Below are 19,074 nucleotides of genomic sequence, written 5' to 3'. Positions count from 1 at the left end.
GAAAACTGCCAGTAAGTGGTGGGTAGTAAAGGTCATTATAGTGCATCTCAATACTCAATCAATCAGAGATTCAAAAAGGGAAACTGTGTATTTATTTGGTAATAGATAAATTAGTGTTTGCTCAGGGACACTTGAAAACATCTGATGAATGTGTCTGCCAAAAACCAGAAAAGAACCAGGGACAACTTCCCTTCCCCTCAGACCAACTCCTGCTCTTGGATATTTATTTTCTTTAATTTGATTAACTGAATTCACTACAGAGCTCAAGGTTTATGGTTTATAACAACTGTGCCATTATTACATGATGATGCTGTTTCAGTTTGGGAGAAGATTTAAAAGAACTGAATCAATGTTTTAGTGAAAAACAAAGATTGTGAACGTTGCTGTTACCTTTTGAGATATGTTTGACAAAGGAGGTGGTCCCTCTGGACACCCCGCTGACAAACGCTCCAGGTCCTCGGGTCAGACCCTCATATGGCAGGCGGAAGAAATCAGACACGCCATTACCGATGCTCCGCACTAAGCTGGCTGGACTGCCCAGGATCTCCAAAGACCCCACCACCCACCCTGAGACAGAGGAGCAACACAGCATGTTAGATGGTTATATTTGTGTATAATCATACTACGTACTACAGAGTGGTCATTCATGTGGCCAAATATACTCCTGCTACTGTGCTGTCTGATAGTATGTAATCAATGTAATGCTGGGAGCTTTCCCTCAATATTCATTGATCACTAGTGAAATATTTCATTAACTTTTCAGGCTGACTAGCCACTAATAAGGGACTTAAAACTATCCTAAAGTGTTTTGGATCTCCATTTCCTCAATATTATAAGATGTTTTAGCATCCACTTGCTAAACAGCCTCTTCTCTGTTTCCTAGAGAAACTGTTTAAGTTCATTCTGGCATCACAAGTTGGACTGGAAGCAAATATTCAAATAAATGAACTGTATTGTTTTGGAGGTATCCACATAAAACACAATGCATTGAACACACTGTCTGAACCCACAGTAAATTTTTACAATGAAATGAGTTTTGCATTTAACAGAAATAAAAAAATAAAAAGTCTGTGGCCACTCAGGACCCCTCTGTACATCTGGAACACCTACTCTTAGGAGGAACATTAAACATACAAGCCCCTTGAGCAAACCCACTTTCATTTTCTTCTGTATGCCAAAAACAATTTACGGCGAAGGCTCTCCCAATCAAAACAACTTACAGAATAACTTACAATCTCTTTTACGTCACGATTATATGTTTAACACTGTGTTAATTCTATCAGATTCACAAACACAGATACACACATACAGTTGTGCTCACAGATGTACACACTCCTGCATGAAATCACACATGTGCCACAGCTAGATTTACAGTCTCCTACTATCCCACCTCTCTCATTCAACCATAGAGTCTCCTTCAGATGCCGCGGCTCATTGATATTTATGCGCTGACAATTGCATCACAAAAATCAAATAGCCATTTCTCAACGCTCTGTTCTTATTCTCCGTCAATTTGCCCTTGAATGATGGACTCTAATAGTAGGTAACCAACTCCAGTGGAGCCAAGTGTTCCTTTCTGCCTTACATGGACTCCCAGTTGTGGTTTTGGTAAAGCACAAAGTCCTGACAGGAGCTGATGTTTACAAGGCTGAGTCATGCTTTTAAACACACACATACACATGCATATACTGTGTATACGTGGACAGAGTATGCCTTTTTATATCCATATGTCCATAAGTCTTTGCATGTGCAGACCGTGGATTTACGCCTCTGGGTTTGTGTGTGACTGTAATACCACACATCCTACAGCTAATCAGTCCCAGAATGCAATGCTTCCAGGGGTCCCTCTCTCCATGATGACTCATGAAGAGGAGAACGTGGTGAGGTGATGTGTTGAAATAAGAGCAGAAAGGAGGGCTCTAACGAGAGACAGCGGGAAGGAAGCATCCGGCCAGAACGGTGATTTCTGATGTGGAAATGTCTGGGTTAAATCAGACCATGTGTGGAGGCTTTGACTAGACAGGAGGACAATACAGGAGAGAGGTATGTTGCCTTTATAGGGCCTAATGGTCAGACCTGGTGGCCGTGCACGGATTAACCATAACATGCTGCCTACACACAGAGTGAGAAGCATGAGTCAAACCTTCTGATAAAACAGTAAATTATGACAATAAGAGAAAATAAATCTTTTTCGGGGGGTTTCCAGTCATTCAGGTTCTTTGTTTCTCGTGTTTGACAATTTTACTGCACATTCTGCTACAAAGTAATGGGAGCCCCAGGAGCTCATAGGAGCAATCATTTCAAAAGCTTAAAAACTCTAGACCTAGAATAAATGATGGAATTTCTCACTCAAGCACAAATCCTGTGTCAAGTTGAAGGAAATATGGTCACAATATTCCGTCTTGCTCCTGAGTTATGCTGTTTCATAATGGCCAGAAAAGAACATTATGATGTTACAGTAAAATTGACCTTTGACCTTTTGGGCCTAAAATGTCACCACTTCATTATTTTATCCTATTAGACATTTGTATGAAATAATTAGCATATGAATTCTTGAGTTATGGCCAAACATGTGTTTTGTAAGGTCACAGTGACCTTTAACCACCAAAGTCTAATCAGTTCATACTGACCAAGCACATGTTTATGCTTCATGCAATGAAATCACCTCCAGCCATTACTGATATATTTCATTCATATGAATGGAGCAGACAGCAGGTCACTGTGACCTTGACCACCAAAATCTAGTCAGTTCAACTTTGTCTGTGCCCAATCTGAAAAATTCCCCTCAATGGACGAACAACATAACAAGGCTTAAAAAAACGGAGTTTCCTTCTGCCCATGACCTACCAGCTCTAAACAGGGCTCCGGCAGCATAGTGCATGGCCAGAACGTGTACCAGCTGTCTGGCCGTGGTGCAGAGCGGCCCTCTCTCAAACAGAGAGAAGGAGAGCGGAGTGTGGTCTGAAGCGATGTACAGCTTCAGCGAGGCATGGATGCTGACCAGAAGGTTGACTGGCTGGATGGTCAGCTTCCGCAGCCGCACAGGGTTGACCAATGCCTGCATCGACTGAAGCACCTGGATGACATAAATACCACAATATTAGTTATAAGATTTTTTTTCATAAATTTCAGAACATCTTAGTAATTGTTATGTTCCCCTTTTGCTTTAATGACAGCATGCAGTCGAGCTGTCACGACCCTGACCCCACAAGTTTGTGTAAAACCTGATGCCCCATGATATCCCTGCATGATTCCACAATGTTCCAAAGAGTTTCTGGTAATGTCACAGAATTCTTGGCTCTCTCAGTCCTCAAGTGACCCCATAAATGTTCAGTGGGGTTGAGGTCAGGTGACTGCGGAAGAAAGTCCACGACAGCCAGGACTCCCTGGTCTTCTTTAGCCTTCACGTAGCTCTTTGTGTAGCTTTGAGGTGTCTTGGGGGTCACTATCACTATCCGTCCTTAAATATTCCTCCTTCATTTTACATACTATAACTTGTGTATTTAAACATGTCTGTATCCTGAAACTTTCATTTCATAATTCCATGTGATCAGCCTCACCTAAATAAAGACATTACGTTATGAATAGTGCACCTGTTCTGGGAGGATGGGGGCTGATCCAGGCTCTCTACTCCTCTGGCTCTCTGCTACAGCTGAGGCCATAGCACTTTCAGGGATGTAGGTGTAGAACAAGGTCTTAATGTAGTAAACAAAGGTGTCTTCAAGGTAGACTCTGGCAGGCTGGAGCTGGAAGGTGACCTAAGGAGAATGCACACAGAGCTGTAGTGAGAACTGCTGATTCATGATCACTGTGAAGTGAATAAATTGACCTGGGCACAGGTCAATAGAAATGAAAATAAGTTCATTTCTATTGTAAAAAGAATTTAGTTTTCTTGACACTAGCAAAAATTGCAGTTAAAAAACAATTTACTGTTGAGTTAGGCTTGTTACATATCAGAAAAAGAGACAAAAGAGAAAATTCACAGCGAATGGTTGGGTTATCAAACTGACAGCAGCAGAGGCTACAGTTATAAAGAAAATGCAAATAAAACAACAGACGAATGAATCCAACCTCCTCCACTGTGCATTTGTCCTCAGCCAGTATTATCCTCAGCTGCAGAAAACATGAGCGTTTGAACTCCTCCAGGGCATCAGGGGACTCTGTGGGGTTGGCATCACTGCTCCAGGGACCTCCGGGGTCAGCTCCCCCTCTCTGATCCTGGCACAACAGCACGGGGAAGTGGAAACTTGCTCGATTGTACAGCTGGTTGTCGACTTGCAGACTGGAGCAGTAGACTTCAATCAGAGAGGTATCAGGCATCAAAGCTGAGATGGTTGCTGCGCCCACGCCGGGGTCAGCTGCCAGCTCCGGGGGAAGGGAGGTAGGTGCTGGAGCCAGGCTGAGGAGCAGCTTGGTCAACGTGAGTCTCAGCAGCTCCACTGAGCCAGAGGGACTAGTGATGTCATCACTCAACGCCACACTGGTCTCACTCAGGAGGACTCTGAAGGACAGCTTGAAAGACCTGAAAACAAAACAGAAATGATTAAGGTTGAAGTACAGTTGATATAGTGGAACAGTGGTTTTCATTCATGCAAATATAGCAATAGGTAAGGCTAAGTTAACTGTCTCTTAACTGTGCGTGTGTATGATGATTCTAATTGTTTGTAGAGGATAATAAAAGTCCAAACTCATTCATCTTGTGCTGATGATGTTTCATGAATTTCCTACCACCGGAGCACATTAAAGAAAGATCACTGATGTAATTTGTTTACGTTTACCTCATATGTGATTATATTAATTTCCTGTTTTGCCAAAATAACAAAGCAGCTATGTGTTGATGTAATGGAACAAAGCTGTAATACAGTGGCCCTGGGAGCTGGGAACGCACTACAACTTAAGAAAACACATGCAAATAGACAAAACACAAGCCAATTAAGAAAACATCTCCACCAATCTGACAACACGTGCAGCATTTAGAAGAATTGCTGCGGGAAAGTGGGAACATTTATGTTTACATTCACTAATTTGGCAGACACTTTTTGTCCAAAGTGACGTACAAGTGAGGGAGAACACTACAGCTTCAGTGCAGTAAGAGACGAATGAAATAAGTGTTAAATCTGTTCAATAAGACAAAATGCAGAGAGATCAGGTAAACCACAAATGCATAGTAAGTGCTAGTTAGGCATGGTAGGGTGTTAGAAGTGTCCGAGGAGAAGGTGCTCTCAGAGTTGAATCTTCAAGAGAGATTCTTGAAGGTATAAAGGGATGTAACTGCTCTGATAGCAGTTAGGAGCTAATCCCACCATCGGAAAACCGCAAATGAGGACAGTCTGCACTGTGATTGAAAATACAACCAAACAAGCAAATAGAGAAGTAGCACAGACAACAAGAGAAGTTGCCAGTAATGTACAGAGGGTTGCAGTGTATAGTACCATGTTCTACTGTAAGTATGTAACTAATGCTGCATTCATGTGCTGCTCAGATGCTCCTGTATGGGTGAGTTGGGAAGTTTTTCTTTGGACTTTTAAGTGGGAATGTGGAAACAAAATGGAGACTACAAAGAAGTTGTGCTGTACTTTATTGCTCAGAGCAATGCGTTGATAGCTGTCTGATACTGAAACCACTGAAATGTTGCTTTATCTGACTTTACCATATTTTTTTCAGATTATTCCAACACCACTCAAGGACAACACAAGAAGATTTTTGTGCGCTCCATGATGAAAATGATGCCTAATTCTTCATCTTTGGAGTCTAATAACAGCTGCATGAGAAGATTACTGTAATAATCACAAAGCAATTTGAAGTCAAGACAGTAAAAGGCAGGCTGGTGGATATCCTGAGGTTACAAAAAACAACATGTAAAGATGATTTATTATGGTTCAAATATATAGGGAGCATGAAACAACAACAATAAAACCACTGACTGCTCTCACTTACCTGCTGAGCTGGTTGATCACAGCATCTGCACTGCCCTCTGGTGCCAGAGACAAAACCAGGGTACCTCTCTCATACACCACGCTCACATACAGACAGCCAAAGCCTGGCAGGAACACCACCTGAAAAACAACATATATAATAGAAATCGATTTGGACATTTGACCTTGACTAAACTTTGAAGAGGAAACTTAACTCATTCACAGATTTGCAGCTAAGCTCAGTGCTCCTTACATTGTTCTTCATATATGTGTGTGTGTGTGTGTGTGTTTCAGAGCATACATGTGTCTGACTTTAACCTCCACCACTCCAGGCAAAGAGCGATCAGCCCCTCACGTGACGAAAGGAAGCAGATCCCTGATGAACACTTTGCTGAGCAGTCATAACAAGTCCAACCTTTGACCTCTCACCCCTACCACAGAGGTCAGACTCAGACCTCACAGTAACCAGAGATACATGGCCTCAACCTCAACCCCAACCTGCAGCTGGCTAGACACAACACCAAACATTAGACACACTACTCCTTTACATCTTGCTAACCTCACACTATTACACTTAACAGAGAAAAAATACTTAGGGCTAGCTCTCCACTCACCCCCAGTGGGCAGGCACACACACACACATACACTGTGATGTAAATCATTACATTATGGGGCGACTTGTTTTTTGTCCGCATGTGAGATAAACATCCTTACACCTCATCCTACCTACAGTATACAACAAAGTGAGTGCAATATCACAAAGACATTAAATAATTTATGCATGTATAATTAAAATCAGGTCAGATAGACCCGGACGTACCAAAACAAAAGTGAGTACACCTGTGACTACTGCAAGAAAACGCAGCGTATCTATGAAGAAAGTGATTACACCTATGATTTACAATTACAGCTGACTGCATGCACAAGGTTTAACAATAACCTGTGAATGCCACAGCTTCCACAGTTTTGGCCAGGGCTGTGTCTAAGCAGCATTGCTCCACATAGTAAGGGACTTGTCTGGACAAGTAAGAAACTAGATAAGTGAGATGGGCTGAACATAAACTGAAACATGGTTGCAGCAGTGGTTAGGAGGTACAGGAAGAGCCACACTATCAGTTATAGAATCACCCTTGCATTGAAAAATAGATGGGTAAATGCCTCTGACTTGGTACAAATATTATCTGTGGAAACCAATGTTTAAGTGACTGCTCAGACAGTGCGAGGGACATTGCAAGTCAACCTCTATGGATGGCATTCAAGAAGAAAGTCATTATTCACAAAATGGCACAAAAAGGAAAGATTACACTTTGCCAAAGAACATGGAAAGAGTCCTGATGAATACTGGCAGCACATTCTCTGGTCAGACAAAATTAAAATATACTTGTTTGGATCAGCTGGAGTCTGGCGTGTTTGGCGTGGACCTGGCCAAGACTGCCACAGTAACTTCACGGTGCCAGCCGTGAAACAGAGAGGTGGGAGTGAGCTGATATGGGGCTGCATTAGTGTAAACGGTGTGACATAACCCCAAACACACTGAGAAAATTATACAATAGTTAGTAAGGAAGAAAATATTTAAATATTAAATGAAAATAAAATTCTAAAATACATACAGTATATAAATAAAATGATGATAAAATGTTTTGTTGTATAGTACTCATATATGCTTGTACCTGAGTGCCGAGGCAGTTGATATCTATGGGGTCAGTCCAGTCGGTGGTGCTGTGTTCTGAGGTGGTTTTAAGCAGCAGTGTGGGGAGCGTCTCTTTCTGCCTGCACTCAGGGAAACTGGAAAAGTGGTGGTAGAGCTCATGGTGCAGGGAACAATTAGCTGGCAGAGGACGGCAGTACACCTCAGTCCTTGGAGTTTCTATGACAGACAAGAGAAAACAGTTTAACTGAAAAATGAAGAGAGAGGAGCAAAGGAAATGAAAAGAAAGATCTGGAAATGGAGAGAGAGAGAGAGAGAGAGAGAGAGAGAATGAGAGAGAGAGAGAACTTGCCCTTCTTACCTTTGACATTCTCCTTCATCAGCAGTGGGATGGGACACTTGTTGTGGACCAGCATGCGAGGACAGGGGTCCTCATTCAGAGTGATGTATGTCACCCCAAGGTGCTCCTGATATGTCAGTATTATGGCTCTGCGAAGCATGAATAAAAACATAAATAAACAATCCCATAAATAAACTCACCACAGACATATCCCAACCCCTTCTAAACACTCCCAGATGACAAATGTCACATCACTGCTATGTCCATTTGCAAATCCCAGAAGAGCATCTATCGGCAGAGCCCTAACTGAAGTCAGTGACACACCATTACCCTATGTGTGTGTGTGTGAGTGTGTGTTTTTGTCCATATTTGGGTTTCTGGTATAGCAACATTTGTGCACAAACACACAGTAAATGAGTGAAGCCTAGCTGGCCCGTCAAACACCAGAACACAAAGGTGTGTAAAAAAGAAATTATACATTGGCCTATTTATTGTATGTATCAAACAAAAGAGTAAAACAAAGTAAGAAAAAAGACAGACATGAAATAGAGTGAGAGGGATCAACTGCACAAGACAGGCTGAGAGATTGACAGTGGAAATGTTGAGGGCATTTCTCCTTCTGCTTCATCTCCAGTGTTTAACAAGCTGTGACTAGCTACAGTGCCTCCCCGCTTGATGTCCTGTGCCAGCTGGGGTTCAGAACCCTGCTCTAAATGGTCTGTCACAGCCAGCAAACCACAAATGCTCCGCTTCACACACCTGCTGCTCGGGCCAACCCCAGACCCCTGTTCCCCGACAACAGACAAACTCTGCCTGGGGAAGTCGGGTCGAATGGGAGCAGGGAGGCTCCATGCTGCAGATCCAACTCCGGCATCAGGCCTGGGGAGCAGGCTGAACAGCATGTGTCTGAGCGGCAGAGGGTACGCCACCTTTCCCTGGACACTGGTTTGGAGGAGGTCCCAGCATGGCACTGAGCAGGGCTTGGCCAGGGATGATTTTTCAGAGGGAGCCAGACTGAACACTGCTGTCTCTGGTATCTCACAGGCCTGGGGAGAGGATATAATATAGACATGTTGAAAAGGAAGAGGAAAAGAGAAGAGAGAGACAAGAGGTAAGATATATAAAATAAATATATAAAATAGAGAAAGAATTTAAAGAAAGAAAAATAGACCAGGGGGCGGATATGGGATATGGGATGGGACAAGGAGGCAAAGGAGAAAAGAAAAACAGAGAAAACCAAAGAAAAAGCAAGTGATCACAACAAAAGATACATGGCAAAACCACATTGTTATTGTACTTTCTTCTTTCTCCCACTGAGCTTGGCACTAAATTTGTAGCAGAAAAGCCCTGCTGTGCTGGTTTAGCAACCAGTGAGCAGTGAGTAGCTGAGGACTGTAGGGATTAGGTACTAAGCATGATGAATAGACCAACTAAAAAGGCATTCTTAGCCTTGTTTGTGGCCTGTGTTATTGTTAAGCCCAGCACCCCCTATTTTTTTCTTTTTTAGGCTCTTTTGTTTTTTAAAAGTTTTTCAGTCAATTAGTGGCAAATGGCAAGCTCTGCCATCCTTCTTTAAGGGGATCTGAAGGCTCGTTAGATGACATCACTACATTGTTGCTCTCTTTGGGGACAAGCAGCAGATGAGAGTGAGAAGGGAAACCTGCATTCAATTCTGGGTGTTTGTCTAATGTCCTTATGAAGTACCACTGCCACACTGTGAGAACAGTGGAGGGAAAGAAAGGGGGAGCGGCATGATCTGATGGAAAACGGCTTGCTACGTCCCTGCAATGTGCATGTGTGGCAGTGGAGGGGTGGATGTGTGTGAGTAATGTACGCAGGGAATATACTGTATGTGTGAAGCTTCAGAAACTTAAGCAGGATGGGACAGACATGGTGCAGGACCATACACATGCATTAAAACACACACACACACACACACACACACACACAGACCCTACGGTTAGAGGTCGCAGTGTATAACAGAAGCTATGGGCCCAGGGTTTACATTATTTAGTGCTTGAAAGAGCTGAAGCAGTTAAGTTAAGCCAGTGGGGACTTAAAGACTGGGAAGGTGTTGTGATGTCTTGTAGGACCTTGTAACCTTGCTTCATTCAACGCCTTTGAGTTGACAAGTCAAACAAGAAATCATCTGATCTTCCTTTGAGTCACACTACTGAGAGTTACTTATTGATTGTTTTTGTGCATTGCTGTTTCAAAGCGTGATTCCTTCAAATGCCAAGAGTGCAGTTGGGAGAAAGCGTGAGTTCATGTGAACACTTACACACATTACCTGGTCATCGGTTCCAAGCGGGTGGTCAGTCAGCAGAGGCCTGTACTGTACTGTGTAAGGGGTGTTGTTGACAAGAATTGTTCGGTCCTCTATTTGTAGGATCTGGATGCCGTGTCTCACCACAGACGACACACAGAACTGACACAGCTACAGGGGAAACAACAGTCACTAAGTTGTCGACTATAAATTTGAAAAGATTTACTTGAGAAATCTGGATATCATCGTCATGTGGTAAGATGCAGAGCTAAAACAGTTCATGCAGTTATACAAGATGCATTCACAGCTGCTTTGAGGAAAAAATCACTTATTTACTATCTGTTCAACATCTACTCAAAGAGAATAGTATAATAATACTATAATGAAGTTGATTATACTGCACTGTACAACAACAGTTTCCAACATTAGTGGCATCCATGGCCTTAATGTAAAAATCAATGACTTTAAATGACTATTTCAGGACCTAAATTCTGTTCCCTCCAAATGTGTTTTTTTTTCTTTGATTATACTGAATAATATATCATATCATATCTGTTTTGGTATCAGTATGCTGTATATCTGAAAGAGTAAAGAGTTTGGTTTTAACTCCAGCTGGTTTGTGGTTGAGAAAAAGCTGATGGATAAAAACAGCTCAAAACCACCACGAAATTCAATAAACTCAACAGAGCGTGTAAAATGCATTCTGATATATTACGACAAAGTCCCCCATTAAAAACATTGACTTGATAATTCAATAAACTACTTCATTTTCTCTGTTCAAAATATATATATATTTAAATATCAAGACATGCATTGAGCAGTGGTGACTGCATGTTATGTAAGCTTTGCCCCTCACCTTCTGTCTTCCAGGGAAAGCTCCCAGGGTGATGTCAGCCTCTACATATCCCTCCTCATCCAGAGTGACCACCTCTGAGCCTGATCCCTCCTTCCATCGGGGAGAAGTCAGGTCATGGACCAGTTTCAGTGCTGTGGACTTGTGGACGGTGTTAGTGTGGGCCCAGTAGATACCAATCTGGAAGGCCTCCTTGATGGTGGGGAACAAGAGGGCATAGAGAGGGGTAGGGAAGGAAAGATGTGAGATTGAGAAAGGGAGAAAGGAATCAGAGATCAAATCACTGTCAGTCACGTCAGACAAATTCTACTATTAAAACGGACTGAATTTGATTGCATTTTGGAAACAGTCACATGCTGGGGTCAATTGTGGCGTCACTGCCAACAACTCAGCAGTGTTCCTGACAGTGTCCATGTTTCCTGCATAGTTTTTCAAACAGTCCTGGCAACTGAGGAGTGTGTTACCTCCATCACTGTAGGCTGTGTTATGAGAACATAATTTAAATGCCCCACAGAGGCTTTGAGTGACAGCTGTTTCAGCATCATAAGTTTTCCCCCCTAAACCGATCAACTCTGAGAGTCACAGCAGAGACCAAGTCTTCCCTCTGTGATAAATGGCAGGGTGCTATGGAAACAATACTTTATTTGTTTCTATTTCACAGGCTATTACAGATTTACCACTTTTTATTTTGTTTCTTTGTGCTGAGCCGTATCAGCACTCGTTCTTTGATACGTTGCCTTCCTGCCTAGCCCTGGGTTAGTGGCAGAGAAATCTGTTTATGCGTGTGTTATGTTCCACACGGGGAAAACCATCTGCAGACCTCTTCTTCTGATCTGCAGTGAGAAGACGTGCCTACAGTATATGGTGACAGAACTTGGCTGCAGATAAATACTTAGGCAGGGAATATTGTTGTAATGCAGCTCTGGTGAATGATCTCCTGTGCTTTGTGCTTATTAGTCAAGACTGAAATGAGAAAATAGTTGGTTTCATACTGAGAGCTGTAATGCCACAAAAACACAGACTTCCAGGTCTTGGTCTAAAAGCAAAATGTATCTTTAGTCCAATTTTAAGATCACTGTAGATCAAGACGTGGCTAAGATTTGGAAAGTATATAGTCTATTAATGTCTATTAATGTCAGAATCAGAATTAGTTTTACGTGGAAAATTAGTTTTTCAGTATAAACTTGTACATATGAAGTTTAGTTAACTTTCAACCTGTGAAATATAATGAGAGATTTCTGAAGTGTCAGATAATAACTCCTGCAGCTGTCATCAAGGTCTTGATACGGTCTTTCAGAGCAAGTCTAACCAGAGCCAATTCCAAGGTATAGAGTATGGAAGACGTGAGCATTTACTTGGCAGGTGAGTTGCATAAGAATTGCATTATGGGAAATAGGATATAGGATGTAGGATATAGCAGTTTTTGAGCTTTGACTTTGACTATTCTTTTTGAAATGTGTCACTGTAGATGGCACCCTACCTTGAAGTTGGGTGGCACAATGACCTTGCCAGCTGGTATCTGGAGTACGATGGTCTCTCCCTCAAAAAGCCAGAGGTCCCATTGGGAGTGGTTGGCCAGCAGGGCCCAGGGCAGCAGCTCCACCAGCAGAGTGTTCAGGCCAGACTTCCAGCAGGATAATTTCACCTGCATGGGACTGTCCCACTGGGCAAGGGGCTCCTGCACAGACCTGAGAGAGAACACATTACTATAGAAATCATCCTGATAGCAATAGAGTATAGTAATTAGATTGTACTAGAGTAACCCACTGACAGGTATACAGATCCAAAATACACTGAAGAAATCTGTACCCTGTCCCATTGTATGTGAGAATCTCAGAGGCTCCAGATATTATATAAAGAGGTTCATAAACTGATTTCCAAAAGCGATGTTCCTGTCCCCTGCTAAAATCTGTTCATTATGTATATACCCCAAACGTTTTCCAGGAAATGTAAGGAACAATCAGGTATTAAAAGGAGTTATTCATTCATCACATTACTTAGATCCAATTCTATTAATCCAAAGGAAGAATTTTGTTTTACTTCCTCCAAGAGAGTGAGATAACTCTTTTCGCTAGCAGGAAACAAAGATCCAAGGAAGCAATATTTTGGTGTATGATGTTTATCAGGGTGTAAACCTAAAATGAAAAACTTTTAAAAGTTTTAAGTTTATGCCCCATGAACAAACATCTGATACAGAAATCAGAGATAGCAATATTATAACTGTTAGATTGTTATGTTGTGGTAATTTGAGCTAAGTCTCGACAGTTTGTGGTGGTACTTCAGCACATGCTGCAGCCCAGTCCTTGGAAGGGAAATCCTCTTGCAAGTCTTCCCCCCAGGTATGAAGTTTGAATAAAGAAGACTCAGAGGATCCCTCAATTTAAAGATTCTATAGTTTTGAGATAATATATTAAGCTTTCTTCTCTTATTTATATCTAATATTATGCTTGTTAAGTTTCTTTTTCTGGAGAGTAATGTCTTATTGGGGATGGGTTGGAGGGTTTTTGTAAATGTTTGTTATGATTATCTAAAATGAAAAAAAAAAAAAAAAAGAGAACGATCCAATCATACAGACAGAACCAGTGGAGTCTCAACAGTAAAATAATCTATGCTGTGGTCTAGACAAGAAGACAGACCAGCAGGGCAGACATGCTGAACAAATTTCTACTGTGCTGATCTTGTTTCTCATATAAGCTAGGCCTGTGGGTGCATGGCCTGCAACACTTCAGATGTAACTATAATGGCAAATATGTAGACAAAGACACAAACACACCACAACCTGTAATGCATTATTGATAAACAATCATTACTGTCAGATCAACTTGGTAATGAAACTTGTTTCTGCTCAATCACTAGGATTAAGGATATCATTTCTCCTGTCTGCTTATGTACTTTGGCTGTGGACATGTTTTACACACCGGCACATAACAAGCAGCATGCAGCCTTAAACAGGTATCTAAATGTGTCATGTATAAACAAACCATTCTTATACTGTTACAATATGCAGCCCATCAACACACTGACAATAGCCACACAGGCTAAATAAATACATAGAAAGAATCCGTCTGTAAATAAGTTATGCAATACAAACAGAGAACAGTTGACAAAGGATCTAGGAGCACACATGGGCATGTCGAGACACAGACAAAGAGGCAGACAGAAACACACAACCATTTTCCACCAATCTACTGACACAACAGTCATTTCACGGTAATCATGGTCTTGTGAGCCCTAAACAGCGCTGAGTGCCAAACAAACAGTTCTCTCAGACTTACTCTGAAGTTCAAAGCCATCAAAAGTGACCCAGAGTTCCCTTTCCCCCAAAAGCCACTTCAACTCTGCTCAACCTGCCATCTCAAACTTGTCAAAAAAAACCAAAAAAAAAAAAAAAACACGAGACAGTCATTCTTTACCATTTACTGCTGTCCGTGTGTGTGCGCACAGGCATATTTGTGTGTGTGTGTGTATGTAGTTAAACAGGGCATTGACCTCTAGACTGAGGGCAGCAAAGTGCAGGGCTCATTAATCACATTACAGAGCTCACAAAAAGGTAACTGAAAGAAATGTGTTCAGCAGCTTCTGTCAAAACCTGCCAACTCTGGAGTTGAGACTTTTAGAAGTGTGAATTTTGAGAGGCACACAACTCTGAACACACACAGCCTGAAGCTTGAGCTTACCCTAACCCCAACCACTACAAGATGTTTGTTTAACGATTGTGGAGGTGCCTTGCTGCCACTAAAAATCCAGCAGAGAAAGAAAAATAACATTTACCACTTTCAACTTCCTCTGCCCCTTAAAGACACAATATTTACATGCTCCCTGCCAAGGGGTTCAGATGGTTTGGTTTCTCTGCTGTGCCACAGAGACTGAGCAGTCTCCAAACAGCAAACTGTATCACTGTTATCAACATTAAGGAAAAATATACAAATTTAACTGTGGGTTTCACTTGCTGTCCAAGTTCTGAGTGTGTTTAGAGATAGCAATCAGTGTTATTAATCCTTAAATGACACTTCTCCCTCGTTCCTCTTTCACATAAAGTAGCAGATTTCTGGGTTTCAGACAATTTGCCACTTTCCAGGATGAGAATGTGCTTTGGCCTTGGGCTTTTTTCTCACAGGGATGGATGGAAAGGAGGAGAGGCCTGACTGACAGAGAAACCCAACACCAAGCAGATATCAGCCCTCCACTGACACCTAGTGTGTGTGACATTTAAAGGTGAACAATGTATACGGTGGTGTTAGTAACACAATGTCATGAGTGTGTGTGTGTGCACATGTGCTGCGCAACAGTCTGTGTGTCTGTGTGTGTGTTTGTGTATGTACAGAGAGCAGAGAAACCAAGGTAACCGCAGGCAGACATATGGGCCACATGTCCAGCAGATCCACAGGGACTCTTTGTAACTCGGAGCCTGTGGGAGAGGCATGTGGCTACGTCTTCTACTGCTGCTATCAAGATGTGATTGCTTTGTGACAAAAGATGAGTCCCAGAGTGACATGTATGGGGGGGGAGGGGGGGTTCACTTATGTGTGTGTCTGTGTGCTGCTGCACGATAGCGTACATAAACCCCTGCATGGGTCACACACTGTATACACACATTTGCACAGATGCACATTCATACAGTATACACACTGTACATTCTGCAAACTTGTGCCAAGTTTTAACTTAATGCAAGGCTCTGTGACTTGTGTGAGAAAGTGGGACTGTGACAGAATGACAGCCTAAATCTCCAGTCTGTGGGGACTGCAGCAGAGCCGCTGCTAATGTCTGATGCAAGGCTCTGTATTGTCTTTGCAGTTAACTGTTTTATTATGTGAACAAAGAGTAAGCAATAAAGAGGAGCCTCCCTCATGAAAGACTCGCTTGCACAACTCTGTGCTTTGAGGAGAGATGCTGTAAGAAGCCTACTATTAAAAAAAACATACTGGTGGGTCTTGATGAAATCTGTGTTATGAAATCCTAACAGCCAGATGTAGTGCTTGCCACAGAAGTGCTATAATAAAAATGAAAAAGAATTATACATGTTGACTTGTTACAAAGGATCAAGAGGTGTCATGGTGTCCTGCTGGGTTATGGCTGGCTCATGCACTCATGGTGTTGTGAGAGTGAATCTGGCTCATAACTTGAATTATGCGTCATTATTTCTCTACTTTACTTTTTCTCTGCTTTACTCAAGCTTGTTTATCTGACCCAGGTGCAAGTGTGAAAAGGCTTTTTGAGATTTGTTTCTAAGCAGATGCTCAAAAACAGTCATAAAAGTAGAAGCGCTGTTCATCATCTTTTAAAGGGGCAATGTGTACGAATTAGCCAACTGGCAAAATCACACTTCAAATAAATGGGATGCAGCATGTTACTAGAGAGTAGGGGAATCCAACCCTATTGTAAGAAACAATGAAATGCTGTCTTTGGTCTCTCCTCTCACCCACCCCCTCTCCTTGGCTAAGTATTATACTTGAAACTATAAGACTTTACACTAAAATGCTTGTATATTTCCCCTTTAAAATTGGCAGGACAGTACCTGTCAGTGTCTTTGGTGACGTAGGGCCACGGCGGCTCAGTAGAGGTCTTCGGACCATAGAAGTCAGATAGGATGTGTTTCAGGTTGTCCTCATTTCCAGTCTTATTCACTATCTGTTTGATCAGACTGGTGGAGATTGGCACAGCACAATGAGAGGCATCTTCATCCTCCCTGAGGGACAGAGCACAAACACAACATCATCATAGATTTACTCCAACAAGAACTACCAGAGTATGATGCATGCTTTTATTTCTCTATGTGGGAAAATTTTCCTTTTGTAATAGATTCCTCACAGGAGAGGTATCCTTTCTAATACAAATATTTTCAGTGATTCTTAACCATGTGCCCAACAATGTGCAGGTCCTCCTGCCAAGCCGGCACTGTACTATCTGATTTCACCTTGATTATCTCCTCCTCTGGTCGATGGTGTGATAAGTGATTGCTTGAAATAAAAACCTACATACTTTTGGGTCATAAAGGCAGATGGTTTGAACCACTGCTGTATGTTTTGTCAGCAAATCTGGCTTGGAAGCATGTTTACTTATTCTACGCCAGAAACAATTCAAATATACTTTTTTGTTTCACTATAGAAAAAGACATCTCTTGACAGCAACTGACTATTCCCATTGTTCTGTTCAGAAGAATTAAAGTGACCTCCAGCTAAACTCTGCTTTTACCCTGAAACTTCAAGCGGTTTGAATCTGCCTTTTGTTTTGGACTTTTCTTCATGACATGCTGTCTTGCCTTACAAACAGTAATTCACAAAGATCATAGGAAAAGCTAAACAGCACTAAATAATCCTATTGGATACCTCAGCCCCAGACACTGGTCAATTATGGCTTTACAACAAGGAGAAAAAAAGAACTAAATCTAAACACTGTAATGGCTTCTTCTCTTTCACTAGACAGCATCCAGTTCCACTTGGCTAAAGCAAAGCAGCCCCTTTACCCCAGAGCAGTAGTTTATTAATAGAGCCCATTGTGCTATAAAAGGAACACAGAGGCTGTTGCTTATGGATCTGGGGCAAGACAGAGGAGAGGGACAAGGTGCTGACAGGAAGCTTTTCATCCAGAGCAGTTCCTGAGGGGGGAAACTGGAAGAGGCTTCTGATTGTAACCCTCAGTTCTCTAATGTGGTGGCCAATACGAGGGGAGCAGGACATAACGGTTTTGGTTAAGACTTGTCTGTGTCTCTTGTGTCGCAGACCGCAACTATGCTCTCTACCTCGTCCATTAGAGCCCACAACTATGTGTAATTACAGGAAGGAAAGATGAGCTGTTGACCAGTGAACATTGAAGATTGGATCTGTCCCAGAGGTTTGGGGGTTGGCGGAAGGGGGGTGGGGGTGTGCCTGTGTGTGCATACAAAATATGTATATGTGTGAAGGTACGTTTACAATTGCGGCTTATAGTGTGTGTTTGTGAGGACGGAGAGGGATGAGGGATGGATTGAGTTGGGCGGCCATGGAAGGGGGATATGTAAGTTTGTGCGGTGGGAGACAGTTTAGGCAGGGGACGGATTGTAAACACAAGGAGCATTGTGGTTGCAATCCAGAAAGACAAGACACTTAGTTGTTTCTGAGCTCGTTTTTTACGCACATGAAGGGGCCAAATATATTCCCAATCACTGTATGGCCACTGTGGTTCCGTTATGGCAGCTGAAATCAAAACAAACTTTGTGACCAGATATCTAAACACGCAACAGTTACAGCAAAAAATTATCTCAGGGGGAGTCAATTACAGTCGATTACTCTGTTTATTCAGATCACCACTAGTTGCTACCAAAGGGGTGATTTTTCTTCCATGGATTTGCATAAAACAACATAAAGATGTACAGATAACAAATACAGTAGGAGCGACAACGACGTAGTATGTACATGTGGTAGTTATTTCCTCTGGGGCCATCCATAGTAAAACATAAACAGTCATGTTACTGAAAGACACTTTGGACCAAAACATCTGTCATTTATACAGAATGTACGAGAGACGACACATGAGGTATAGCTATGATGTTATTAGACTATATAGCCTACATATGACTTAAAGACACATGGCATATTTCTTTTATGGGCAAACTTTGATGCAAACAAACATTTTGACAATTGATTCGGCTTAGTGGAGAACTGCTTTGATAAATTGTATAAAGAGCTGTCTCCTACAAGAGGATATGGACAATATGAGAAAGTGAGAACACACACTGACAAACTGGGACAGAGTAACAGGCGTAGTAGTGATGTATGTGACAGACTCTGCCCATGATGAAGTGGCGACTGTCACACTTATGTTGGCACATAGCTAACCAAGACAATGACAGACACAGACCACACACAGATACGATGACACATGTGCGCATACACTACTCATCCACCCACACAAACATGTGTGAAAACACACATACAACCCCCTCCACATGCACACACAAAAATACAGAGCCAACGCAGGGCCAAAAACCTGCTCCCTGTTAGGGCCCGTATCTAAATGAGGTGTAATTACGGTCCAGCCTGACATGTTGGAATTGGAGCTGTGTCTCAGCTGCTG

At 42.2% G+C, this 19,074-nt stretch overlaps 1 protein-coding gene across 4 annotated transcripts in view; it reads right to left on the bottom strand.

Annotated features, from left to right (window-relative positions):
- The window catches only part of LOC108876259 (intermembrane lipid transfer protein VPS13B), a 308,041-nt gene that overhangs the window by 5,921 nt on the left and 283,046 nt on the right, over nt 1-19,074 (bottom strand). For 3 of the 4 annotated variants that reach the window (XM_051076101.1, XM_051076099.1, XM_051076100.1), the window contains exons 51-62: nt 16,538-16,708; nt 12,503-12,710; nt 11,026-11,214; nt 10,185-10,340; nt 8,663-8,949; nt 7,925-8,052; nt 7,586-7,782; nt 5,938-6,056; nt 4,072-4,522; nt 3,594-3,758; nt 2,848-3,076; nt 391-567 (exon numbers count right to left, since the gene is read on the bottom strand). In XM_051076101.1, the coding sequence (XP_050932058.1) occupies nt 391-567; nt 2,848-3,076; nt 3,594-3,758; nt 4,072-4,522; nt 5,938-6,056; nt 7,586-7,782; nt 7,925-8,052; nt 8,663-8,949; nt 10,185-10,340; nt 11,026-11,214; nt 12,503-12,710; nt 16,538-16,708 (2,477 nt within the window). The remainder of the gene's footprint in view (nt 1-390; nt 568-2,847; nt 3,077-3,593; nt 3,759-4,071; nt 4,523-5,937; nt 6,057-7,585; nt 7,783-7,924; nt 8,053-8,662; nt 8,950-10,184; nt 10,341-11,025; nt 11,215-12,502; nt 12,711-16,537; nt 16,709-19,074) is intronic. The other variant, XM_018665629.2, reaches the window with a different exon arrangement.

This window comes from Lates calcarifer, linkage group LG15 (genome assembly GCF_001640805.2).
Source record: "Lates calcarifer isolate ASB-BC8 linkage group LG15, TLL_Latcal_v3, whole genome shotgun sequence".
Classification (NCBI taxonomy): Eukaryota; Metazoa; Chordata; class Actinopteri; family Centropomidae; genus Lates; species Lates calcarifer.
The sequence above is the reverse complement of the archived record's forward strand: the minus strand, read 5'-3'. Positions and strand labels throughout refer to the sequence as shown.